The sequence below is a fragment of the Microcaecilia unicolor genome, chromosome 1 (genome assembly GCF_901765095.1).
Source record: "Microcaecilia unicolor chromosome 1, aMicUni1.1, whole genome shotgun sequence".
Taxonomy (NCBI): Eukaryota; Metazoa; Chordata; class Amphibia; order Gymnophiona; family Siphonopidae; genus Microcaecilia; species Microcaecilia unicolor.
This window is the reverse complement of record NC_044031.1, coordinates 455,818,002-455,844,694: the sequence shown is the minus strand read 5'-3', so window position 1 is coordinate 455,844,694 and position 26,693 is coordinate 455,818,002. Positions and strand designations below refer to the sequence as shown.

Here is a 26,693-nt window from a genome sequence, read left to right as displayed (position 1 = left end):
TTTACCCCTCAGTCATCCAACCGATTCTTTTGCCGGCTTCCTGCTTTAAATATACCTAAAAAAATGTTTTACTATGTGTTTTTGCTCCAACGCAATCTTTTTTTCAAAGTCCCTCTTAGCCTTCCTTATCATTGCTTTGCATTTGACTTGACATTCTTTATGCTGTTTCTTATTATTTTCAGTCAGCTCCTTCATTTTCTTTTAGCTCTAATAGCTTCCTTCACCTCACTTTTTAGCCATGCTGGCTGTCGTTTGGTCTTCCGTCCTCCTTGTTTAATACGTGGAATATATTTGGCCTGGGCTTCCAGGATGGTGATTTTGAACAGCATCCACGCCCGATGTAAATTTTTGACCCTCGCAGCCGCTCCTCTAAGTTTGTTTTTCACCGTTCTTCTCATTTTATCAAAGTCTCCTATTTTAAAGTTAAACGCTAACATATTTGATTTCCTATATACACTTACTTCAAAGCTCATATCAAATCTGATCATATTATGATCACTGTTATCAAGCGGCCCCAGCACCATTACCTCCCACACCAGATCATGCGCTCCACTAAGGACTAGGTCCAGAATTTTTCCTTCTCTCGTCTGCTCCTGTACCAGCTGCTCTATAAAGCAGTCCTTGATTGTATGTGATGATCTTAAGGTGGACAACCAGGTAGAAATGTGACAGTGAAAGCTAAAACAATGCTTAGGTGTATAGGCAGAGGAATGGCCAGTAGGAAAAAGGAGATGATAATGTCTCTATCAGTCTCTGGTGAGACCTCATTTAGAGTACTATGTACAATTCTAGATACTGCACTTTGAAAAGATATATACAGGATGGAGTTGATACAGAAGAAGCTACTAAAATGGCCAGAGTGGTCTTCTTCATAAAGCATATGGGGACAGACTTAAAGATCTCAATCTGTACACTTTGGAAGAAAGGCGGGAGAGAGAAGATATGATAGATACGTTTATATATTCTCTGTGGCATAAATGCACAGGAGATGAGTCTGTTATTACTGAAAGTAAGCTGTGGAATGAGGGGGCATAGGATGAAGGTGAAAGGGGACAAGAGTAACCTGTGGAAATACAACTTCACAGAAAGGATGGTGAAAATTCATGGAACCACATTTCTGTGGGAGGTGGTGGAGATGAAGACTGTATCTGAATTCAAGCAAGCTTGGGATATACACATAGGATCTCTAAGGGAGAGTAGATGACATGGATGGGCAGATTTGGTAGGCCATATATAGTCTTTATCTGCCTCCATTTTTCTCTGTTGTGCTCATCTCTCCTGCATTTTCCCTGTTTTGACAAGAAAACCTATGGAAGGAAGGGATGGAGCTGATGGGATTATAAGTGCACTGGCTCACAGTCCAATGTACAGTTTGCTTTTTTGTGTGCTATATTTGCCTTATTTAGTTTTGTTTTGTCTTAGGTAGAGCTATGTAGTTTTAGTATTCTATGTATTTTGGTATGTATGGGTATTCTGTTGAGTCTGAACCTGTCCTTTATATGACTGGTGTTCCTTTCTATCTTGTTTTTAGCATTTGATCTTTTTTTGGAAAGGCGGTATAGAAAGTCTTTTTACTAAACAGAAATACCTTTGCTGCTTGAGGAGAGAGGGTATAAAGGAAAGTGCAGTAGAAGTGGGATATAGGGTAAATCCTGGGCTGTGAGTCAAGAGTTTTAAAAGTTACTGTAGAGTGCTGTAAAGACGCATTTATCTATGAAGAAAATTGTTTCAGGAATATTACTGTCAAAAAAATGTCCACGCTAACTGGGCCCTCTTTACTCTGTTAAGAAAATTGTAGCTTTTTAATGAGATTACTTGGAATTTTTCCTAGTTTTCCTATATTTTGAAAGCAAATTAAGAAGTGCTGGTGTTTTCACTGTAAATAAGACATTTAATTGAAGGCTTGAACCAACAGCTTTTTTTAGCATTCCCTGCAACTGAGAGAATGATCTTGAACTGACTATTCCTTAGTCCCAGAGGTTTCATCCTTAAAATGTAAAACCATTTGGATACTAGACACCTCAGTAAAACAGCAACAACTTCAGTTTGATTACAGTAGAAAACAATACTTCCTAAATTATATTCCATATAAAAGTCTAAGAAAACTGAAGCATAAAACTACCAAAGCAAGGCACCATGGCAGGTAGTCACTTAACAACATGCACCTTTTGTGAGGGACAGTAAAGGCACACCTGCCATTATAAAATACATTTACATGTATACATTCCCTAAAACTAGAACATATTTACACCTCCTCCAGAGCATATGTAATGTTATATACATGTACTTTAAAAATGGAATGTACATGTGCACAAATGCAACTCCACCTTCTCTGCTTTAATGATGCATAGCTGCATGCATAATTTTGATCTTTTATGTATGTACAGCCTGGGCAATTTTATAACAGCCCAGGCTGATTTAGACAAATCTTTTATAAAATTACTCCGACAGTGCAAAAGGTTCATAAATCAGAAATGTAATTAAAATATCTGTATGACACTTTTTGGCAATAACAATTTGAGAAAGTGTTAAACGGTCAAAACTATAGATTTTTCCTCTATTACCTGGTCCAATCTGGAAGTGTTTTCTTATAAATTGAATCCAAGGGCAACACTTGTTGTTGACCTTGTGTTTCATCAAAGATGTGGCGAGCAGCTTCTGTAGTGGTGGTTACCACACAGTCCATGTCACTTGCCATGTGCCATGAGATAACCCGTGCTGCTTCTTCATTTTCAATCTCTGCTAAATGAGCAATCTGTGATCAAAACAAAAGGACGGAAGGGGAAAGTGGATCACATTTGATATACCACTGTTCCGTGGTTACAATCAAAGCAGATTACATATTACATACAGATACTTATTTTTTACCTGAGACAACAGAGGGTTAAAATGACTTGCCAAAAGTCACAAGAAACTGCAGCAGGAATTGAACCTGGCTCCCCTGGTTCTCAGGGCACTATGCTAACAATTAGGCTACTCCTCCAGAAACAGCTGTAGCCTACAAAAATATCCACTTATTTAGTACCATCTAAAGAAGCTATTTTTCTACTTCATCTGATGCCATTATGAATGTATATACTTCTGATTTCTTACAAATTTTTGAAAGACCTCAACAGCTACAGTAAATAATAATCAAGATAGATATGCTGATGACCACAAAGAACTGTGAACGTTGTTGTACGAATGCACACAAACCCTCAGATTCTGTATAGGTTGCCCAAATTTGGGCGTTGATCCCAGATGTGCATGCAAACTAATTAGTCAATTAGGCAATAACCATCAATTATTGGAGTTCACAAGCACTTAGGGGGAATTCAATACATAGCACTCAAAAATAGACAATGGAAAAGATCGGCGTTAAGCGCTATTCTATAAAGGGTGTGTGTTCTTTATAGAAAAGCACTTAGCCCTGGATTCTATACAGTGCACTTAGATTTAGGCACTGAAATTGGCGCAGATTTTTTTAAAAATTATGTTTATTATCACAATACAGAATGTAACCACAGATAGCATAATATGAACAGTAAACAATATCATAAGATCTTTAGTACATAGTTCATGACCAAAGAGCAATGTGAAAAGAACATTCTGCATTGAGTTTTTAGTATACCCCGTCCCTTCAATCAGCTCAGCACACAGCCTCTCACTCCTCCCCAGACCACAACATGCATACCTCATACATATCCACTCAACCATTCAACTAATCCTTAATACCCCACCCTAACCCTTCCCTTCTTTAAGTGATCAAATTTAAACAACGTGTCCATAAATAGACATAGAAGTGATTGGTCTCCCAGAGCAAAGTGGCGTAATCTCAAACTAGCTTCCATTGCATGACATTGTTAAGCACCTCAAATGCCCCATTCCACAATGAGAGAGCCGGGCACTCTAAAAAAGAGTGGAGGGATGTCCCCCCCATACACACACACACTGTGGCATCTACTGCACTGCTCATCATTCCAAAGTCCCATTGTTGCCCCTTTTGCCTTAGAGATGTAGGCTCTGTGTAATATTTTATATTGTGTCTCCTGTAAATCTGCTGCCTTAACCATTTCATATAAAGTGGAGAAGAGTGCTCCAAACGTGTGACTTGTGTAGGTAGCGCCTAGCTCCTCATTCCAATGAATTACCAACCTCTCCATATCGCCCAGGGGCATATTTATTTTTAAGATTTTATACAACGTAGAAAGGCTATTCAACTTAGTGGGAATACGAAGAAGGGTTTTATCTAGGGTGCCCCAAGTCCTCATATCTCCATATCCAGCCCTCAAAGAGGACCATTAATGCTGAACCTGGAGGTACTGTAGCAAATTATTGTTTGGGAGATCCCATTGTTCCTTCACTTATCAAAAGTGACAAAAGAGTCTTTCCCATTTGCAAGTAATTGGCCTATGCTCCTGCATCCCCTCTCTCTCGATCTGGTAAATACAGAATAACCCATCCCACCGGGAAAGCTGCGTTACCCATCATACCCAAAAAGGGGGAGGCATCCGGTGAGCCCTGCTGATGACCTCTCCACCAAATCCATGCCCTCCTCATGAGCTTTAAAAATCCTAGTTTGCAGGCAATGTTAGGGTTATTGCTAGAGCTCATCTGTAATAAATTTATGAGAGACCATGGGTAACACCATTTATGCAACCCATCGCGTGGTAGAAAACAATGTCCCTCAATCCCTTCAAAAATAAAATGCATAAGCGCCGCTACATTGTACAGACGGAGATCAGGGAGGCCTAGACCCCCCATATCTTTATTTAAGAAGAGCCTTTGATACCTTATCCATGCCCCCTTTCTGCACCAGTTAAAGGAAAGGATTATAGAGAGAAACAGGCATTCCTCCCTCCTCAGCACTCAGATAGGAGCCGCTTGTAATGGATATAAGATCTTGGGCATTAAAATCATTTTTACTAGAGCTACTCTGCCCATTAAGAAAAGTGGCAGGTCCTTCCATCGGTCACACAGCTGCCTCATCCTTTCCAAAGGGTCTAGCACATTTCGTTTATAGAATGAAGCTTGATTTGTGCTCAGAAAAATGCCCAAATAGCGCATTGCACCTCTAACGGGGGGGGGGGGGGGGGGGGGGGGGGGGGGGATAGGCAATGTGGCAAACCCTGGGTCTCCCGTGTTGCCCGATAGGGGAAGTATTCACGATTTAGAGCACTTAATCCTCAGCCCTGATAAATCTCCAAAAGCCTGTACAATGGAGAGTGCCCTTGGTAGACATCTGGGGGCATTTGCAACGTATAATATGTCATCTGCAAAAAGGTTTAAACGCAGTTCCCTGTTCCCTACCATTATCCCTTTGATGTTTCCACTGCTGCGTATCGATATAGCCAGTGGCTCCATTGCCAACAGAAAAATGAGCGGGGAGAGCGAGCAACCTTGCCATGTGCCCCTTTGTAACGAAAAACTGTTAGTCTGCCATTCACCAACAATCTTGCCAAAGGAAGGGTATAGAGGGCAGTGATCCAGGATACATAAGATCACCTCAAGCCGAAACGTTCCAATACCCAAAATAAGTATTGCCATGAAATGCAATCAAAGGCCTTCTCCATATCCAATCCCACAATGGCCCCCAAACCTCCCTTCTCCCTATGCTCCTGAATGGCCAACATGGCCCATACAATATTCACGGAAGCATAGCGGCCTGGTACAAAACCCACTTGGCCTTCATGCACAAGGGTGGGGATTACCTCATTAAAGCGTCTAGCTAATATGGCTGCCAATAACTTAACATCCTGGTTCAAAAGCGAGACAGGGTGATAAGAACCCACCTGAGCCAGGTCCTTACCTAGTTTCGGTAGAAGTACTATATGAGCCATATTATGGTGCAGGTTCATGCCCTCCTCGGCTAGCCCATTATACCATGCACATAAAGGTGGTACGGCCAAATCGGCCAGAATACGATAATATTCTGGACCAAAGCCATCCGACCCCGGTGCCTTAGTCAGCTTCAAAAGTTTAATATTTATTAATTTTTATTTATTTATTGCATTTGTATCCCACATTTTCCCACCTCTTTGCAAGCTCAATGTAGCTTACAATATATCATGGATATTGGAAATGAGAAGAGAGTAGACATTTGGTGTTACAGAAAGATTTTGGGTTGCATGGTTATGGAATACATGATAGTAAAAGAACAGAAGGCATTAATTTACATTCAGGGTATATGTGGGAGTTTCACATGACTTGGTCTTTGTGATAAATCTTATCAAAAAGATGGATCTTTAGTAGTTTCCGGAAGTTGGTCAGTTCATAGACCGCTTTCAGGTTACGTGGCAATGCGTTCAACTGTGCGCTCATATAAGAAAAGGTTGATGTGTGCATTAATTTGTACTTTAGACCTTTACAGTTGGGGAAATGAAGATTAAGGAATGTGCGAGAAGTTTTTTTGGGATTCCTGGATGGTAGGTCTATCAGGTCTGACATATAGGCTGGGGCATCGCCATGGATGATATCATGTACTAGGGTACATACTTTGAATGTGATGCGTTCCTTGAGTGGGAGCCAGTGTAGTTTCTCTCATAGGGGTTTTGCGCTCTCGTATTTTGATTTCCCAAATATGAGTCTGGCTGCCGTGTTCTGGATTGTTTGGCGTTTTTTTGAGTATCTGCTGTTTGCAGCCAGCGTAGAGTGAGTTGCAGTAATCTAGATGACTGAGTACTAATGATTGTACCAGATTACGGAAGACGGTCCTCGGGAAGAATGGTCTTACTCTTTTAATTTCCACATTGATTGGAACATTTTTTTTGGTTGTGTTTTTCGCGTGATTCTCAAGTGTTAGGTGCTGATCAATGGTAACTCCAAGAATTTTTAAGGTCTTCGAGATGGGTAGGTTTAATTTTGGTGTGTTGATGGTGGTGAATTTGCTCGTGTTATCTTGAGAGGTAAGTACTAGGCATTGGGTTTTTTCTGCGTTGAGTTTTAACTGAAAGGCGTCTGCCCAGGAGTGCATGATGTGTAAACTTTGGTTGATGTCGTTGGAAATTTCTTTTAGGTCTTGGTTGAATGGGATGTAGATCGTCCAAGAAAGCACAAAGGCAGACGGTCTGCAAACTCCAAGATAGAAAATGAACAGAGCAGATCGTTAACAAGCAAAAAATGATTTATTAATGGAAAACAAATTGCAAAATACGTATACACACAAACAGCCCGACACAGGCCGTGTTTCGCCCAACAGGGCTGCTTCAGGGGCTATATGATAGTCCTTCGCTATCAAATGTAAGGACAAATATGAAATGTCCTGCCTATAAATATAAAGAAGATCACTTTAATCTTTATCAGCATGACTTGGCAACCTTCCAGAAGTTATTGAAGACGCACCCCAGGACTTTCAGCCTGCTTCTCTCCCTCTAGGACATCTCCTAGGTTATGCTTCAAGTCTCCATTTCTTTTCCAGCGGCGCGAAGCAGGAAGCACAGGAGTCAGATGTTGCAGGCCCGCAGCCAAGTGACCACGCGGTGCCCAGGTCAACCCCAGTCGAGGCCGAAGGAGGAGTCAAGGTCCGACACCGATCCGATGCCCAGACCCTCCCAGACCTTCGGGGTGGAGAAAGCCGACGGCAGGACCAAGGGAAAGAAGGGCTGCAGCCATCGCGTCAGTGAGTGGTGGCTGGGGAAAGGGAGGGAAACAAAACTGCAGCATGCTGGCGGGTGGTTGGTTGGTTGGTGTGTGTGTGTGTGGGTGTTGGGGAGAGACAAGAGCACTGTTGGGATGAGGGAGTGAAACACGGTAGAGCTAGGTGGGGGAGGGACAGAGAGATGCTGCAAGGGGAAAGAGAGGGAGATTTGTTGGATATGGGTGGGATGGGGAGAGGGAGGGAAAGGGCATGAGAGAAAAAAATGTGTTGGACATGGAAGTGGAAGGGAGGGAGAGATGAGAGGGGAAATGTTGAACATGGCATTGAGGTGAGGGAAAGGAAGGATGGAGAGATGGTGGTTGGTGTGGGAGGGGGGTAGAGAGATGTTAAACCAGGGGCTCAAGGCAGGGAGAGGAAGAAAAGTTGGACATGAAGGTGGAGAAGAGGAGAGGAAAGGAGAGATGCACAAGCGAGGGAGGGGAGAAAGAGGGAAGATGGATCCAGGGAGAGAAGATAGACAATGGATGGTAGGGAAGAGAAAGGGAAAAATGCTGGACAATGGGGGAGGGGAGAGAGATGGGACAGGAAGATGCTGGTGGTGGGAGGTAAAAGAGATAGGGAAATATCAGGCTACGAGGGTGAGGAGGATAGAAAGAGGGAACAGATGCTGGGCTGGAAGGGTGGAGGGAGGGAGACACTGGGAATGGTGGAAAGCATGGGGAAGAGGCCCAGGGAGTGGAAATGGCAAGGAAAAAATGAGAGAATAGTGATCACAGGGGGAAGAAATATGGTAATGGCGCGTAGATCGAAGATGGAAGGGAATGGAAGGCTGAGAAGGAGAGAGACGGGGAATGGGAGAGCTACTGGGTGAAAGAGATGGAAATGTGATAGATATCTGAAAAGTGAAAAGAAGGAAAAGATTTAGAAAGAGGATGAAATTTGAGTGTACAGAGGCAGAAAAGAAGAAAAAAAAAAAAAGAAAGGAAAGAGCTAAAATGGACGGATCAATATTTCAGAGGTAGGTGTAGTGAGGAAATGAAACAACAGGAGAAAAAAGACAAATGGACAACCGCTTGAAGAATTAGCAGAAGACAGACAGGAAAGCGGGAAAGAGAAATTGGAACCAACATGATGGAAAAATAAAATGTCCAGACAATAAAGGTAGGAAAATTATTTTACTTTGAATGTTTTAAATGGAATATGTTAACTTTGGGAAATGTCTTTTTATTGTGTTAAGTAGAAAAGGAAATGCGCTTTTGTATTGGGTTTTTTTTCTCCAGTGTTGCAGTACATGCTGAGGTTCCCAGTTCAATTTTGTCTATATATCTTTATTTCTAATTTGTGATCCCTTGTTCTGTAATTTGTGAGGGTCTGTCAGTGTGACTTTAACGGCAGATGAGGAGATTGGAGAGGAGAGGGAATTGGGGGAGGGGCTTTATTTTCTGCCCTGGTCACCAGCATGGCTAACGGCAGCCCTGACCCTTGCTGTAGCTAGTGGGGATTCCCAAGCCCTACTAGCTGGGGTCTCTTCTGAAGCTGGCCAGAGATGCCTTCTTCTACTGAGCTTGGCAGATGGGGGCAGCATCCTGGAGCCACTGACAACTAAGCATGTATGGGGTGCTGGCATCAGTGGCTCGAGGAGTTGCTGCTACCTACTGGGCTTGGTGGCAGTGGCGTACCTAGGGTAGTTGACACCCGGGGCCAGTCATTTTTGAACATCCCCCCCCAAATCCAGTACTAGGCATGCCGAGAATACAAAACACTCAGGACCTATAGAGCAATTCTACCATACCATAAGCAGTCATTTCTACGAGTCACACAAGGAAAAGGAAAGCATCTTAAACACTACAGTGAGCACTAGAACATCAATTCACCTATTGTAAAATGAAACCAGACAGAATAGTACAGATCGTAGATCCTGCACAGTCAATGCCAACTGAAAGCCATGTCTTTTTCACAAACACAGATACACCCTAATCCACTATAGAATAAGTAATCATAAACTTTCTATTTAGACAAAAATTAAACTGAACCCCCAATGCCAGACTCTGCATACAATGCAACACCACAGAAACAGAAACTGTCCCCTAGTACTGTGCAAAATATAAAGACAGCAGATGTAAATTTGAAAAAAAAACCTAACAAGTACCAATCACCACTTTACAAATTAACAAATAGAAATAAAACAAATATAGAAAGTAAAATAATACCATTTTATTGGACTAATACATTTAGCTTTCAGAGGCCAAAACCTCCGTCCTCGGGTCAGTACAGTATAGTGCTGTTACAGTATCCTATCCTGACCTGAGGAAGGGGGTTTTGTTCTCCGAAAGTTAGTCAAAATGTATTAAAATTAGTCCAATAAAAAGATTACCTTATTTACATGTTCTATTATAAACATTTAACACATCTACAATACTTTATCCTAAAGCAAAAAAAATAAAAAAATATATTTTATTTACAGTTTGTTGTCTCTGGTTTCTGCTTTCCTCATCTTCTTTTCACCGTCTTCCTTCCATCCAGCATCTGTCTTCACTCTCTCTCTCTCTCTGCCATCCAGTGTCTGCCATCTCTGCCGTCCCTTCCATCCACTGCCTGCCCTTTCTCTCTGCCCCTTCAATCCACCATTTGCCCTCCCTCTCCCATCCATCCAGGGTTTGCCCTCCCTCTCGCTCCCCCTTCCATCTAGGATCTGTCCCCTCTCTCTGCCCCTTTTTTCAGCCCCCAGTTCCAGCCCCCTTCTCCCCTCTGAACACCCCCACCCCAGTCCCCTTCTACCCTCCTCTTCTCCTGTCTGAGACCCCCAGCACAGTCCCCTTCTCCCCTCCCCTGTCTGAGACCCCCACCCCAGTCCCCTTCTCCCCTCTGAGATCCCCACCCCAGTCCCCTTCTCCCCTCCCCTGTCTAAGATCCCCACCCCAGTCCCCTTCTCCCCTCCCCTTTTCCCCTCTGAGACCCCCACCCCAGTCCCCTTCTCCCCTCTGAACACCCCCACCCCAGTCCCCTTCTCCCCTCCCCTTCTCCCCTCTGAGATCCCCACCCCAGTCCCCTACTCCCCTCCCCCTCCCGTCTGAGATCCCCACCCCAGTCCCCTTCTCCCCTTTTCCCCTCTGAGACCCCCACCCCAGTCCCCTTCTCCCCTCTGAACACCCCCACCCCAGTCCCCTTCCCTTCTCCCCTCTGAGATCCCCACCCCAGTCCCCTTCTCCCGTCTGAGATCCCCACCCCAGTTCCCTTTTCCCCTCTGAGACCCCCACCCCAGTCCCCTTCTCCCCTCTGAACACCCCCACCCCAGTCCCCTTCTCCCCTCCCCTTCTCCCTTCTGAGATCCCCACCCCAGTCCCCTTCTCCCCTCCCCTGTCTGAGACCCCCACCCCAGTCCCCTTCTCCCCTCTGAACACCCCCACCCGAGTCCCTTTCGCCCCTCTCCTTCCCCACCTCAGTCCCGTTAAAACCGGCGAAGCAGCGTCGCAGGCAGCGCCTCGTGCCCTGCTTGTAAAAAAAAAATCAAATCTCCTTCCTTCTCCTCGTCTTGACGTCGACTCGGGCCTTCCAATCAAATTGATTGGAAGGCCCGAGTCGACGTCAAGACGAGGAGGAGAAGGAGGAAGGAGATTTGATTTTTTTTTTTTTTTACAAGCAGGGCACGAGGCGCTGCCTGCGACGCTGCTTCGCCGTTTTTTTAAATGTGCGGCGTCGCGGGAACGGCCACGGGAGGCGGTGGGAGCGGAGCACCCCCCACCCACTGGCACCCGGGGCGGACCGCCCCCACCCTTGGTACGCCACTGCTTGGTGGAGAGGAGATCTGGCCATCTTTACTGGAGGCCTTCAGCTGACAGAGATTGGGGATACTCATCTGCTAAAGTATTTATATTTTGAATTGGGAAGTGCTGGGGGAGAGGGGGGCGAGAGAAAATTTTGTGCCCACCCACTTTGTGCTCAGGCCCACCCAAAATTGGCTGTCTGGATACGCCACTGCCACTAGAAGATTGAGGGGTAAAAGGGGCACTCAGGGAAGACAAAGCGGAGAGAATAAATGAATTCTTTGCTTCGGTCTTCAATGCCAGAGATACCAATGCCAGAAATGGTATTCAAAGCTGATGACTTAGAGAAAATGAATGAAATCTCTATAAACCTGGAATATGTAATGGCGCAATCTGACAAACTGAAGAGTAGCAAATCATTACAGAGTCCTGATGGAACTGAAAAATGATCCTGTAGAACTATTGCTGGTAATATGCATTTTATCTTTAAAATCAAGCATGGGACCAGAAGATTGGAGGGTGGCCAATGCAGTGGCGTAGCTACGTGGGGCCTGAGGTGGCCTGGGCCCCCGTAGATTCTAGCCTGGACCCCCCTCCCGGCGAACCCGCCCCCGCCGCCGCCTACCTTCAGACTCAGAGAACAGAACTCTGTTCTCTGAGTCTGACGTCCTGCACGTACAACGTGCAGGACGTCAGCAATGCATGCAACAAGAGCAGGAGCAGGACAGAGAGGACGTCGGCTGGCGGGGAGTGGGGTCCCCCGCCAGCAAAAGTGAAGGTAGGCGGCGGCGGGGGAGGGTTCGCGGCGGGGGGGGGGGGGGGGGCGCCGCCGGGGGGAGGGCTAAAATGTGCCCCCTCCCCTCAGGACTTTGGACCCCCCTCCCACGGAAGTCTGGCTACGCCCCTGGGCCAATGTATCACCAATTTTTAAAAAAGGTTCCAGAGGTGATCCAAGAAATTATAGACTGGTATGCCTGACGTCGGTGCCGGGCAAAATAAGACTATTATAAAGAACAAAACTACAGAGCATACTCAAAATCATGGATTAATGTGACAAAGCCAACATGGATTTAGTACAGGGAAATCTTTGAATGGATGAAGAAACATGTGGATAAAGTTGAGCCGGTTGATATTGTGCATCTGGATTTTCAAAAGGCATTTGACAAAGTACCTCATGAAAGACTCCAGAGGAAATTAGAATTACAATCTAGGTCTCAACTCTATAATTAGTTACACATTATATTACAAATTACTCACTAGTAACTGTTTAACATTTTAAAATATATTTCTTTATTAATAGATCAATACAATTTTCCTAAAATAAAATCCATTCCCTTAACCCATAGTTATTAACCAATCCATACACCAATACATTTAAAACCAAACAATTCTCCACAATACTCTTTCAATACACATTCAAATAGCATATATCTGGCAATCTTTTACATCAATGTGTGATCATAGCTCTTTAGTCATGTGTTAATCCACTGCTCCAGAGTCTCCCACAAGATTCAGCCTTGCTTCAAATCAGACTCATTGAATCACCAACTTGTAAAATAGTTCTGTCCTTTTTTCCAACAAACCATTGTAATGTTAGTGATAAATCTTGAACAACCATTGATGATGTCAGTCAGCAACATCCAAAACTGTCCATTTTCACCATTAGCAGTATCATGTGTTCCAGATATATATATATTTTTGAAAATGTGGTTACATTTGTATTAGAGTTTCAATCTCTCCAATTCTTATAGTATTCCACCATACGACCAGGACCCAACATGCTCATGTTTCGCTATAAAAGCGTCATCAGGGGTCTTGAATTTGGCTCATCCAGGTGGTGGGGTAGTCAAATACCAGCGATGCGGTGGTGAGCTAGAACTGCTCTCCCAAACGCAGAGGAAATTAGAGAGTCATGGGATAGGAGTTTTATTGTGGACTAAAAACTGGTTAAAAAATAGAAAACAGAGAGTAGGGTTAAATGGTGAATATTCTCAATGGAGTAGGGTAGCTAGTGGGATTCTCCAGGGGTCTGTGCAGGGACTGCTGCTTTTTAATATATTTATAAATGATATAGAGATGTGAGTAACTTGTGAGATAATTAAATTTGCTGACAACACAAAGTTGTTAAATCGCAAGAGGATTGTGAAAAACTGCAAGAGGACCTTACGAGACTGGGAGGGAGACTAGGCATCCAAATGGCAGATGATGTTTAATGTGAGCAAGTGAACAGTGATGCATGTGGGAAAGAGGAACCCGAAAGTGAATGATACATACCTGTAGCAGGTGTTCTCCGAGGACAGCAGGCTGATTGTTCTCACGACTGGGTGACGTCCGCGGCAGCCCCCACCAACCGGAAGAAGCTTTGCGGGCGGTCCGCACGCGGGGCACGCCCACCGCGCATGCGCGGCCGTCTTCCCGCTCATGCATGACCGTTCCCGCCAGTCGAATGACAAGCAAGAAAACAACATGAAAACGCAACTCCAAAGGGGAGGAGGGAGGGTAGGTGAGAACAATCAGCCTGCTGTCCTCGGAGAACACCTGCTACAGGTATGTATCATTCACTTTCTCCGAGGACAAGCAGGCTGCTTGTTCTCACGACTGGGGTATCCCTAGCTCTCAGGCTCACTCAAAACAAGAACCCAGGTCAATTGAACCTCGCAACGGCGAGGGTATAACAGAAATTGACGTACGAAGAACAATTAACTGAGAGTGCAGCCTGACCAGAATAAATTCGGGTCCTGGAGGGTGGAGTTGGATTTACACCCCAAACAGATTCTGCAGCACCGACTGCCCGAACCGACTGTCGCGTCGGGTATCCTGCTGGAGGCAGTAATGTGATGTGAATGTGTGGACAGATGACCACGTCGCAGCTTTGCAAATTTCTTCAATAGTGGCTGACTTCAAGTGGGCCACTGACGCTGCCATGGCTCTAACACTATGAGCCGTGACATGACCCTCAAGAGCCAGCCCAGCCTGGGCGTAAGTGAAGGAAATGCAATCTGCAAGCCAATTGGAGATGGTGCGTTTCCCGACAGCGACCCCTAGCCTGTTAGGGTCAAAAGAAATAAACAATTGGGCGGACTGTCTGTGGGGCTGCGTCCGCTCCAAGTAGAAGGCCAATGCTCTCTTGCAGTCCAATGTGTGCAACTGACGTTCAGCAGGGCGGGTATGCGGCCTGGGGAAGAATGTTGGCAAGACAATTGACTGGTTAAGATGGAACTCCGACACCACCTTCGGCAGGAACTTTGGGTGGGTGCGGAGCACTACTCTGTTGTGATGAAATTTGGTATATGGAGCATGAGCTACTAGGGCTTGAAGTTCACTGACCCTACGAGCTGAAGTAACTGCCACCAAGAAAATGACCTTCCAGGTCAAGTACTTCAGATGGCAGGTATTCAGTGGCTCAAAAGGAGGTTTCATCAGCTGGGTGAGGACGACGTTGAGATCCCATGACACTGCAGGAGGCTTGATAGGGGGCTTTGACAAAAGCAAGCCTCTCATGAATCGAACGACTAAAGGCTCTCCAGAGATGGCTTTACCTTCCACACGATAATGGTAAGCACTAATCGCACTAAGGTGATTCCTTACTGAGTTGGTCTTGAGGCCAGACTCCGATAAGTGCAGAAGGTATTCAAGCAGGTTCTGTGCAGGGCAAGAACGAGGTTCTAGGGCCTTGCTCTCACACCAAACGACAAACCTCCTCCACTTGAAAAAGTAACTCTTTTTAGTGGAATCCTTCCTAGAGGCAAGCAAGACACGGGAGACACCCTCAGACAGACCCAATGCAGTGAAGTCTACGCCCTCAACATCCAGGCCGTGAGAGCCAGGGACTGAAGGTTGGGGTGCAGCAACGCTCCGTCGTTCTGCGAGATGAGAGTCGGAAAACACTCCAATCTCCACGGTTCTTCTGAGGACAACCCCAGAAGAAGAGGGAACCAGATCTGACGGGGCCAAAAGGGCGCTATCAGAATCATGGTGCCGTGGTCTTGCTTGAGCTTCAGTAAGGTCTTCCCCACCAAAGGTATGGGAGGATAAGCATACAGGAGGCCGGTCCCCCAATGGAGGAGAAAGGCATCCGACGCCAGTCTGCCGTGGGCCTGTAGTCTGGAACAGAACAGAGGCAGCTTGTGGTTCGTCTGAGAGGCGAAAAGGTCCACCGAGGGGGTGCCCCACTCCCGGAAGATCTTGCGTACCACTCTGGAATGAAGCGACCACTCGTGCGGTTGCATGACTCTGCTCAGTCTGTCGGCCAGACTGTTGTTTACACCTGCCAGGTATGTGGCTTGGAGGAGCATGCCGAACTGGCAAGCCCACCGCCACATGCCGACTGCTTCCTGACACAAGGGGCGAGATCCGGTGCCCCCCTGCTTGTTGGTGTAATACATTGCAACCTGATTGTCTGTCCGAATTTGAATAATTTGGTAGGACAGCCGGTCTCTGAAAGCCTTCAGTGCGTTCCAGATCGCTCGGAGCTCCAGGAGGTTGATCTGCAGATCCTTTTCCTGGAGGGACCACAGACCCTGGGTGTGAAGCCCATCGACATGAGCTCCCCACCCCAGGCGAGATGCATCCGTCGTCAGCACTTTCGTGGGCTGCGGAATTTGGAATGGACGTCCCAGGGTCAAATTGGTCCGGATGGTCCACCAGAGCAGTGAAGTGCGGCAACTGGTGGAGAGGCGGATGACATCTTCTAGACTCCTGGTGGCTTGAACCCACTGGGAAGCTAGGGTCCATTGAGCAGATCTCATGTGAAGATGAGCCATGGGAGTCACATGGACTGTGGAGGCCATATGACCCAGAAGTCTCAACATCTGCCGAGCTGTGACCTGCTGAGACAGCTCTGGTCTGCGAAGCCAGGGACAAGAGGTTGTTGGCCCTCGCTTCGGGAAGGAAGGCCTGAGCCGTCTGGGTATTCAGCAGAGCTCCTATGAATTCCAGAGACTGGGTTGGCTGGAAATGGGACTTTGGGTAATTTATCACAAACCCCAGCAGCTCCAGGAGTTGAATAGTGCACTGCATGGACCGGAGGGCTCCTGCCTCCGAGGTGTTCTTGACCAGCCAATCGTCGAGATACGGGAACACGTGCACTCCCAGCTTGCGAAGGTACGCCGCTACCACCACGAGGCACTTTGTAAACACTCGTGGGGCAGGGGCGAGCCCAAAGGGCAGCACACAATACAGAAAGTGCCGTGCGCCCAGGCGGAATCTGAGATACTGTCTGTGAGCTGGCAGTATCGGGATGTGAGTGTATGCGTCCTTCAAATCCAGGGAACATAGCCAATCGTTTTTCTGAATCATTGGCAGAAGGGTGCCCAAGGAAAGCATCCTGAACTTTTCTTTGACCAGGAATTTGTTCAGGCCTCTCAGGTCTAGGATGGGACGCATCCCCCCTGTTTTCTTTTCCACAAGGAAGTACCTGGAATAGAATCCCTGCCCTTCTTGCCCGGGTGGTACGGGCTCGACCGCATTGGCGCTGAGAAGGGCGGAGAGTTCCTCTGCAAGTACCTGCTTGTGATGGGAGCTGAAGGATTGAGCTCCCGGAGGACAATTTGGTGGCAGGGAGGCCAAATTCAGGGCGTATCCGCACCGCACTATTTGGAGAACCCACTGATCGGAGGTTATGAGAGGCCACCTTTGGTGAAAACATTTTAACCTCCCTCTGACCGGCAGATCGTCCGGTACGGACACTTTGAGGGCGGCTATGTTCCCGTGGATCCAGTCAAAAGCCCGTCCCCGGCTTTTGCTGTGGAGGCGCAGGGGGCTGCTTAGGCGCACGCTGTTGACGAGAACGAGCGCGCTAGGGCTGTACCTGTGACTGGCGAGGCCTTCGGGCCGACTGGGTGTACCTACGCCTTGCAAAGGAATAGGGCACAGCCTGCCGGGCCCGGGAAAAACGTCCACCTGCTGAGGTGGATGCTGAAGGCGCCCGGTGGGAGAGCTTGTCGAGGGCGGTTTCCCGCTGATGCAGTTGGTCCACCAGCTGCTCGACCTTCTCACCAAAAATGTTATCCCCCCGGCAAGGGACATCGGCCCATCTCTGCTGGGTGCGGTTGTCCAGGTCAGAGGTGCGCAGCCATGAGAGCCTGCGCATCACTATACCTTGGGCCGCAGCACGAGATGCCACGTCACAGGTGTCATAGATACCCCTGGACAGGAATTTTCTGCACGCCTTCAGCTGCCTGACCACCTCCTGATAAGGCCTGGACTGCTCCGGCGGGAGCTTATCGACCAGGTCCGCCAGCTGCTTCACATTGTTCCGCATGTGAATGCTCGTATAGAGCTGGTATGACTGGATGCGGGTCACGAGCATGGAGGATTGGTAGGCCTTCCTCCCAAATGAGTCCAGAGTGCGAGACTCCCGCCCCGGGGGCGCCGAGGCGGTATCCCTCGAACTCCGTGCCCTCTTGAGAGCAGAATCCACGACCGCCGAGTCATGGGGCAATTGTGGCCGCATTAACTCTGGGTCCGAGTGGATCCTGTACTGGGACTCTGCTTTCTTGGGGATGGTGGGATTAGATAATGGTCGCATCCAGTTCCGAAGCAGTGTCTCCTTGAGGACATTGTGCAGCGGCACTGTGGTGGACTCTCTAGGTGGTGATGGATAGTCGAGGACCTCGAGCATCTCAGCCCTCGGCTCATCCACAGAGACCACGGGAAAGGGAATGCAAATAGACATATCCCGCACAAAGGAGGCAAAAGAGAGACTCTCAGGAGGCGAGAGCTTCCTCTCTGGTGAAGGCGTGGGGTCCGAGGGAAGACCCGCAGACTCCACGGAGGAGAAATATCTGGGGTCCTCCTCTTCCCCCCACGAGGCCTCTTCCTCGGTATCGGACATAAGCTCATGTAGCTGAGTCCTGAACCGGGCCCGGCTCGACGTCGAGGCACCGAGGCCTCGGTGTCGTCGAGCGGTGGACTCCCGCGCCGGCGGGGACGAAGCTCCCTCCATCGACGTCAACGGGGACTCCACCTGCGTGGCGGTCGAGACCGGCGCCGCAAGCGGCGGCGGCGACGGCCTCGGCACCGGGCTAGAGCTCGCCGGCGCCACAGTCATCGGCGCCGAGGGCGCAAGCACCCCCGGCGCCGGCACAGCCTGGCGCATCAGCCCTTCCAGGATCCCCGGAAGGATGGCTCGGAGGCACTCGTCCAGGCCCGCTGTCGGGAAAGACGTGGGGGCCGGTAGAGGCATCGATGTCGGAAGCTGCTCGGGTCCAGGAGACTGCACCGAAGTGCTGGGACCCTGATGTGGCGGTACCTCCACCACCGAGGGGGACCTCTCCTCTCGACGCGGACGCTTCGGCGTCGACTCCTCTCCGGTACCGAGAGCCGGATGCATCGAGGGCGACCGGTGACGGTGCTTCTTTGCCTTCTTACGGTGCCCGTCACCGGTGCCGGGTGGTATGGAGGAGGAGGAGGTCGATCCCCCTCGGTCCCGATGAACCGGGTCAGACAGGGTTCGGTCCCGAGGGCCACGGGCTGAAGGAGTGACCGGGGCCGACTGCCCACGCGGTCTCTCACCTCTACCCTCACCGGAGGACCGGCGGGCCGACGGGACCTGTTCTCCTGGGGTCGATGCCATCGATGCCGATTTTTCGGGCATTGATACCGGTACCGAAGGACCGGGCGTCGATACCGATGCCGTCGAAGTCGACGTTGAGGGGCCGGCGCAAGTTCCAAAAAGACGGTCCCGCAGAACTTGCCTCGCAACTTGAGTCCGTTTCCGGAGACCGAGACACAGAGAACACGACTTGATATTGTGCTCCGGCCCGAGGCACTGGAGGCACCAAGCGTGGGTGTCGGTCTGCGAGATCGGCCGGCCGCACCGACCACACTTCTTAAATCCACTCGGGACCTTCGAGGACATCGACGGAAAAATCGCGTCGGCGAAGTTAAAGTCGTCGATGGTGGCGGAAATCACACCTCGAAAAAATAAATCGATCGCGCGGCCACAAGGCCGCAATGCGACGCCCTCGCTAGAAACGAGGGAAAAAGGAGCGCGTGCTCTTTTTTTTTTTTTTTTTGAAGAAAAGAAAACTGGAGCGCGCGGCAACCGAGTAAAACGAAAAATTAAACAAAATTGCGTAAACGCGACGGTCTTTCCGGGGCTGCGAAGGGAGAGCGGCGACGGCACGACTCTCCCCAGGCGCGGAAAAGAAAAGACTGGCGGGAACGGTCACGCACGAGCGGGAAGACGGCCGCACATGCGCGGTGGGCGTGCCCCGCGTGCGGACCGCCCGCGAAGCTTCTTCCGGTTGGTGGGGGCTGCCGCGGACGTCACCCAGTCATGAGAACAAGCAGCCTGCTTGTCCTCCGAGAACTATAGCTACCTAATGTAAGATTCCACATTAGGAGTCACCGACCAGGAAAGGGATCTAGGTGTCATTGCTGATGATACATCAAAACCCTTTGGTCAGTGGGCTGTGGCAGCTAAGAAAGCAAACAGAATGTTAGGTAATATTAGGAAATGAATGGAAAACAAAAATGAGGTCATTATAATGCCTTTGTATCGCTCCATGGCAGGGCCGCCGAGAGATTGGGCAAGGGCAAGGCCACCGCTGCGCCCCCCCCCCCCGAATTTAAATCATAGCACCTCACCTTGACCTCACTCAGTATGAAAGAAGCGCAGCAGCGGCAGTCTGCAGATCGCCTCCCTTCGGGCCTTCCCTCCTTGTGTCCCGCCCTCGCACAAGTTATGTCAGATGAGGGCGGGACACAGGGAGGGAAGGCCTGAAGGGAGGCGATCTGCAGACTGCCGCTGCTGCGCTTCTTTCACATGGAGCGAGGTCAAAAGTGAGGCGCTATGATTTGAACACAGGGGGGCCTGGCCTGGTGGTGGATGGGGGGGGGGGGGGGGCAGTGGAGGGGACTGTGGCACCGGGCCCGGGCCCAGGGAATTTTGTCCCCCCTGCTCCCCCCTCTCGACGGCCATGCTCCATGGTGCAACTGCACCTCAAATATTGTGTGCAATTCTGGTCACTGCATTTCAAGAAAATATATAGTGGAATTATAAAAGGTACAGTGAAGGGCAACAAAAAATGATAAAGGGGATGGGACGACTTCCCTATGAGGAAAGGCTAAAGTGGCTAGGGCTCTTGAGCTTGGAGAAAAGACAGCTGAGGGGAGATATGATGTCTATAAAATAATAAGTACTAGGACTAGGGGGCACGCAATGAAGCTAAGTTGAAACCGTGTGAAACGAGTCGCCTGAGGTCCAGCTTTAGCTTCTGAGCTTTATGTTAGTGTTGGGTGTATGAAACTGTTTGACTGACGGGTCCCCTAGTTAAATTTGCTTAATATTAACTATCATGAAACAAATTGTTGTTTCACTTTTACTCAGTTCTGTATCAATTATGCAAGAAATTCAGAAAAACATTTTGCCACATACAAGTCTATAATGCAGCAACGCTGCAGAAAAGCAACAAAATTAGTGTAATCCTGCTAATGTCAGTTTCCTGCTATCTGGAAAAGAAAATAAGATGATACCTTTTTTATTGGACATAACTTAATACATTTCTTGATTAGCTTTCAAAGGTTGCCCTTCTTCGTCAGATCAGAAATAAGCAAATGTGCTAGCTGACAGTGTATATAAGTGAAAACATTCAAGCATTACTATGACAGTCTGACAGGGTGGGAGGATGGGGGTGGGTCGGAGGTATGCATGGGGACATCAAAGCATATTATTGATATTCTAACAGGATGGGTGTGGATAGGTGAGGGGTGGGGTGATCAACAGAGACATACAGCTTTATGGTTTATAATGGGCTAGGAAGCCCAGATCCTTGTTAAGTCCTTTCTGTTGGGTGTTAAAATATTCAATCATTCTGACTTCAAAGGTCTTACGTTCTTGTATGGTTTTAAAGTTACCTTTCAGTATTCTCACTGTGAAATCACTGGTACAGTGTCCTGGTTCTGTGAAGTGCTGTCCCACCGGGGTGGGGGCCCTACTGGCTGTATTGTTCATGTGATGTCTATGTAAATTGAATCTTGTCTTAAGCATCTGGCCTGTTTCTCCAATATAGCATCCTTCGTTACATTTTTTACACTGAATGATATATACCACATTGGAAGATGAGCAAGTGAAAGATCCCTTTATGTTGAATATCTTTCCTTTGTGGATAACTGTGGGGTCCTGTGAAATATTTTGGCATAGTTTGCAACTGGATAAATTACAGGGACGTGTGCCCTTCTGTTCCTTTTCAAACTTCCATCACAGACTGAAATGGGAAACAGAGAAGAAGAGCTCCATGAAGCTACAATGAGATAGGGAGGGACTCTGGACTGGTTTGGTAGGACTAAAGGAAAGAAAATTATCAGGTAAGACAATTTTTTCTTCCTGCGCTTTCACACCAGACAAGTTCAGATGAATGGGATGTAGCAAAGCAATGTCCCCAATAGGGTGGGATGAAAGATTAGAAAAATATATCATATGTAAGGGAACATGACTCCTCTCAAGGAAGAAGGACCGCAGACTGCATGCAAGGCATAAGGGAAACAGGAAAAGAATCCAGCAAAAAAATAAGTAGCTTGGACCATCTGGAAGAATATCTCAATAGGAAGAATCCCAAAAGGCAGCTGAAGAGGAGCCAAAAGCCCCCCCCCCCCTACATAAAAGGGGATGGCAAAACCAAAGATAGAAGTAAGATGAAAGCCTTAAGGACCCAGAACAAAGTGGTATGTCACCAGCTTGTGACCTGCAAAGATCTGAGACCCAAAGCATCAGAGACTCAGGTCAAAGATAAACAATGGAAAAGCAACAAAATTGGAGACTGAGAACTCAGAGGGTTAGTTTGCAGGAAGAAAACCTGGTCCAAATCCAACAAGAGACCAGAGAACTGAGAAGATCCATGTTCAGGGACAGATCTGATCTCAACATAGAAGAAGAAACCATACTCAAGATGCAGAGATGGAGCTGAACTGAAAATGCAGACATGGAGACACGGTTCAACCTCAGAGTGCTCCAGACAGAGAAGGGAAATATTGCAATACAGAGTGCCTCCGACAAGTAGGGGGTAGGAAGGCTCTAAACCCAGAGTCCAGCAGCTGCTGAAGGGCAAACACTGAGCTGCAAACTGAAGGTCCACAGCGTTCTCCCTGTCGCCATGTAGCTACGCACTGTGAGTAAAACACATCCCATGAAGAGGTGGAAATGGCATACAAATGGCAAGTAGTGAAATGAACCTGCCGGGAAGAAATGGAACCATGCTTGACATCTACAGATGGTGCAGATTTCAGAGCCAAACATAACATACATACATAACATAACATAACATAGTAGATGACGGCAGAAAAAGACCTGCATGGTCCATCCAGTGAAGTGCTCCACCCCAGAGAGGGAGACCAAACCAACTAGGGCTGGAGCCGTGTTGCACCACTAGAGATGGAGATGAGGAGAATCTTCAGAGATGCAACAGGATTCTATATCCAGATCCCGAATTGTGCCCACTTCAAGAGATGGAGCCGCAGCCACATCCAAGAAGGGAGCTGTGTCCATATCCCATGATGCAGCTGTGCATCACAGAAAGAGACTGAGCTGCAATTTATAAGCAGAGAAGGATCTGTGCTCCCTATAAAGAGATGAAACTATGCTCCTTGACCAGAGATGGTCTCCCCTTGGCCCTGGAAACTTTTGTCCCCCAAGCACTGAAGAGCTCTAGTACTGCTGGAAGCTTGTGCTCCAGAGGCTGCAGATAGGGAACGAAATGAAGATCAGAGGAGCATTGACTTTGTAAGCTTACGCTGTGAGGCAGTGAAAGCTAATATGATAATTCAGAGGAAACTAGAAGCAATGGTAAATTTATCCAAGAATAAGACGTTTCATTAATTTCCAAGGAAAACTGGAATATCAGCTGAAGAAATGTTTACAAAAATATTTAATTAAATGTTAAAAAATATTTAATGAAAATACTGGGCATACATTCTGAGGGATTACCAGTTACAACTAAAGTTTTTTTTTTTTTACTATCCCTACCCCTATCAGGGTAAGAATAACTCAGAGATTGGTGATTTATCTATAGATAGCTTGAATGGTTCAGGTGCGTTGTGAGATTTAGTTGTTAATTCTGGACTAACTTCCTCCACTTTGCCACTTCTGCTTCAGATAATGAAAAAGATAACATTTTGAAACTTTATTATAGACACAGGAAGCTCTACTTTATAAGTCATCAACTTTGGATATTTCCAGATGTGGCCAAGAGCACTCAAAAGAGACGCACAGTAGATAATTTTTGTAACTTAAACCTAGAGTCCTCTAGACAGGAGTACATTTCCTTTTAAGATTTCTCTGCAGATGTATTATCTATATTAATAATTCTCACCTCAAACATTCTGAAGCTCACTCTGTGGCAGGGAAACCCTGGAGCCCTGCACTTAGGCTGTCACCACTCACCACTCACTGTCACTCATGCACCACTCACTCTCACTGATAGACCCACCCACAGCCACGCCCCTTCCGCACATAATTGCCTACCTCAACGTTCTAATGAAGCTGCAACTTCCGGTTTGTGAGGTGCCAGAGATCGGAATTTAGCCCCATTACTGTTTGCCCCGCCCTCGCATCAAACGTGATGACGTTGAGGGCGGTACTATGACACTTGACCAATCGCATCGCTCTGCCCTCAACGTCATCACGTTTGACGCGAGGGCGGGACATACATCCATCTACTACGCAACGACGATTGGAGGGAGTGAGCCAGGCAGGCTGTATAGGTCACAGGCAGCGAGGGAGCCAGCCAGCCACTCTCTACGTCACGGGGCAGGTCACCGGCCGGGGCGGGGCACCCACGACCACCCTGAAGAACGGAGGGTAAGTCCAGCATCAAGGGGAGGGGGATGGGATTGAAAGCGCCTTGCTAGCGCCCGTTTCATTGGCCTCAGAAACAGGCCTTTCTTACTAGTTTGGTATAAAAATATTAAATATATTTTTGAACCATCACATATAACCATATTTCTTAGTAACAAAGATGTTTGTCTACTATAGTGGATAAACCGCTGATAGCTGTGATTAATTCATCCCATTTGCTATGCTTAAATTAACAACTGAATCTAAATTATTCTAGCTGTAATGGGTTTTCTTTCCTTATATATATACTTCACTTTTGTGGATTTTTTCCTTAATTTTCTCTCCTAAATGTGGCTCTGCCCCTCATATATGGAATTTAATATTGGAGCATGATTGTATCTTTCTTTAACTTTTTTTGGAGTTACTGCCTCTATCATATTTGCGTCTATGATCTAGTTTTTCAATGTGAGTGTTAACTTATATTGGATTTTTGTAGAATTGCATAAAAATAAAATTAAAAAATTGAAACCAATGTAAAAACATAAAAAAATATTACAAGTATTTCAATGTGTTGTGAAAATTAAGAAGAAATAAACAACAAAAAAAGAAAATTAAATACAACTGCAACATAGCATTTACCTTTCCCAAAATATCTTGGTTACATTTAGAATAGTTACATAGTGTACATGATCTTCTAGGTTGATTCATTATTGACTCCCGATGAGACATCTTTTGTTTCAGGATAGCCTCAGTACTTTGAATCTGTAAAATGAAATCCCAAATGTGTTGTCATCATTATCTTAAGAATGCAGCACAGTACTTATAACTTCAACTTATAGATGAATTTGATTTCTCTGCAAAGACTGAACTATACTTAAAATGAATGCTGAGGAGTTAAAACTACACCAGAGGCTCATTTTCAAAACACTTAGACACAAAGTACCATGGTACTCTGTGTGTGTCTAAAATGAGCCTCAAAATCAATAAGTGCAACATCAACAGTACAAAAAAAAAAGGAGAGGGGGAAAGAAACATTAGTGCAATAAAGTATGCTCTCTACTGCTGCCTATCAAAAGTATCCATCTGATTTATGAGCTCATAATAAAATGTCCTCCTTGGAGGCTGTGTTTCTTTATTGGATCAACATGAAAATTACACAAAGATGTTCTATGCTATTTTTTTGAATTCATATTATCTTCAACCAACAGAGGGACCTGCATGATTTTAAAAAGTGACATAAAACATATTTCCATAATTGTAATGTTGGTCTAATAGAAGGTTCAAAATGGCAACATTAGCACATGGCCATTAATGAGGAAAATTAAAAATCAGGGTTTTAATGGCTACAGTAAAAATGGTCTGAGTGTGGGGAAAAAAAAACCCTACATATGGGTATGCTAAGGCCATTTCTTACTGCAGCTTAGTAAAGGGGTCCCTAAAAAATATCAAAAACCAATTTCGGCCACAAATGTGTTGTTTTCAATTTCTACAAAGTCAATTGCTCCCTATATCTCCTACATGGCTGTTAAACCTATTGTAGCTTTTTAGGGCTTGCAGCTATGCTGCAAAAAAAACAAAAACAAAAAACAAAATCAAAGCAAAACAAAGAAAAAAAAAACCCCCAAACAAACAAAACAGAAGATTAACTGGCATTTTGAATGTCCAAAAGCAAAAGAAAACTAATTGCCTTTACTGATGTTTACTATGAAAAGCACAACAGAAGTTCTCTCAAATAGGTGATACCATGGATGAAGTCTCCATGTGATAAATCTCTCCTCTAGCCTTTCTACAACTAAAACCTTTAGCTTTACTAAGCAGGAATGTAAGATTCCATGCTGTATGACTATGCAGGGCTGCTTCAGTTCTTTTCATAGCTCAAAAATATACAGCTCCAAGGGAATATTGGACAATTAGGTAAGGATGTCCCATCCTGCTGTCCTGAACATCCATTACAGGTAAGCAATTTGGTTTTCTCCGAGGGCTGGACAGACTATCCTCATAGATGGTACTTTAAGTTGCCTTTAACATTAAAAGGAGAAAGCATAGTAACTGGACTGCCAATAAAACAGTTTTGTTAGCAAGAAACCTTTTTTTCTAATAAAACAAAAAGAAAAAAAAGGTGGCCATCTGAAAATTATAAAACATTAGGCTCTAGGGGATGGAGTTGGATTCTAAATCTCAAAAGTCATCCTGCAGTATGGACTCCCAATCTTACTGTCTCGCTAGGAATCCCTTTTCAAACAATAATGAGATAGTAATATATTGATGCCAACCTTGAGTGACTTACCAGCATTGCTAGCACTTTGTGAATTTAGACAAGCTACACTAAGTTCAGACCTGTCTTGGCATAAACAAAGGAGATGCAATTTGCTAGCTAATTTGGCAGTGTTCACTTAGCTACAGCAATACCAAGTTATGGGTCAAAACAAACAAAATGCTGGGTGGACTTTTTAAGGAATTTAGAATTGGAATACTTTTTTAGGCCACCTGATCTTGAAAGCCTTTCCAACCTATTAGATTACCCACAGCTCAAAGAATCTTATAAGCTGTTTTTTTCCTGAGTGGACCAAGGGCCCAG

The 26,693-nt window shown here is 46.5% G+C and overlaps 1 protein-coding gene across 2 annotated transcripts in view; it reads right to left on the bottom strand.

Moving 5' to 3' along the window:
* The window catches only part of SMCHD1 (structural maintenance of chromosomes flexible hinge domain containing 1), a 735,404-nt gene that overhangs the window by 94,899 nt on the left and 613,812 nt on the right, over nt 1–26,693 (bottom strand). For both annotated transcript variants that reach the window (XM_030213010.1, XM_030213015.1), the window contains exons 41-42: nt 24,755–24,877; nt 2,565–2,755 (exon numbers count right to left, since the gene is read on the bottom strand). In XM_030213010.1, the coding sequence (XP_030068870.1) occupies nt 2,565–2,755; nt 24,755–24,877 (314 nt within the window). The remainder of the gene's footprint in view (nt 1–2,564; nt 2,756–24,754; nt 24,878–26,693) is intronic.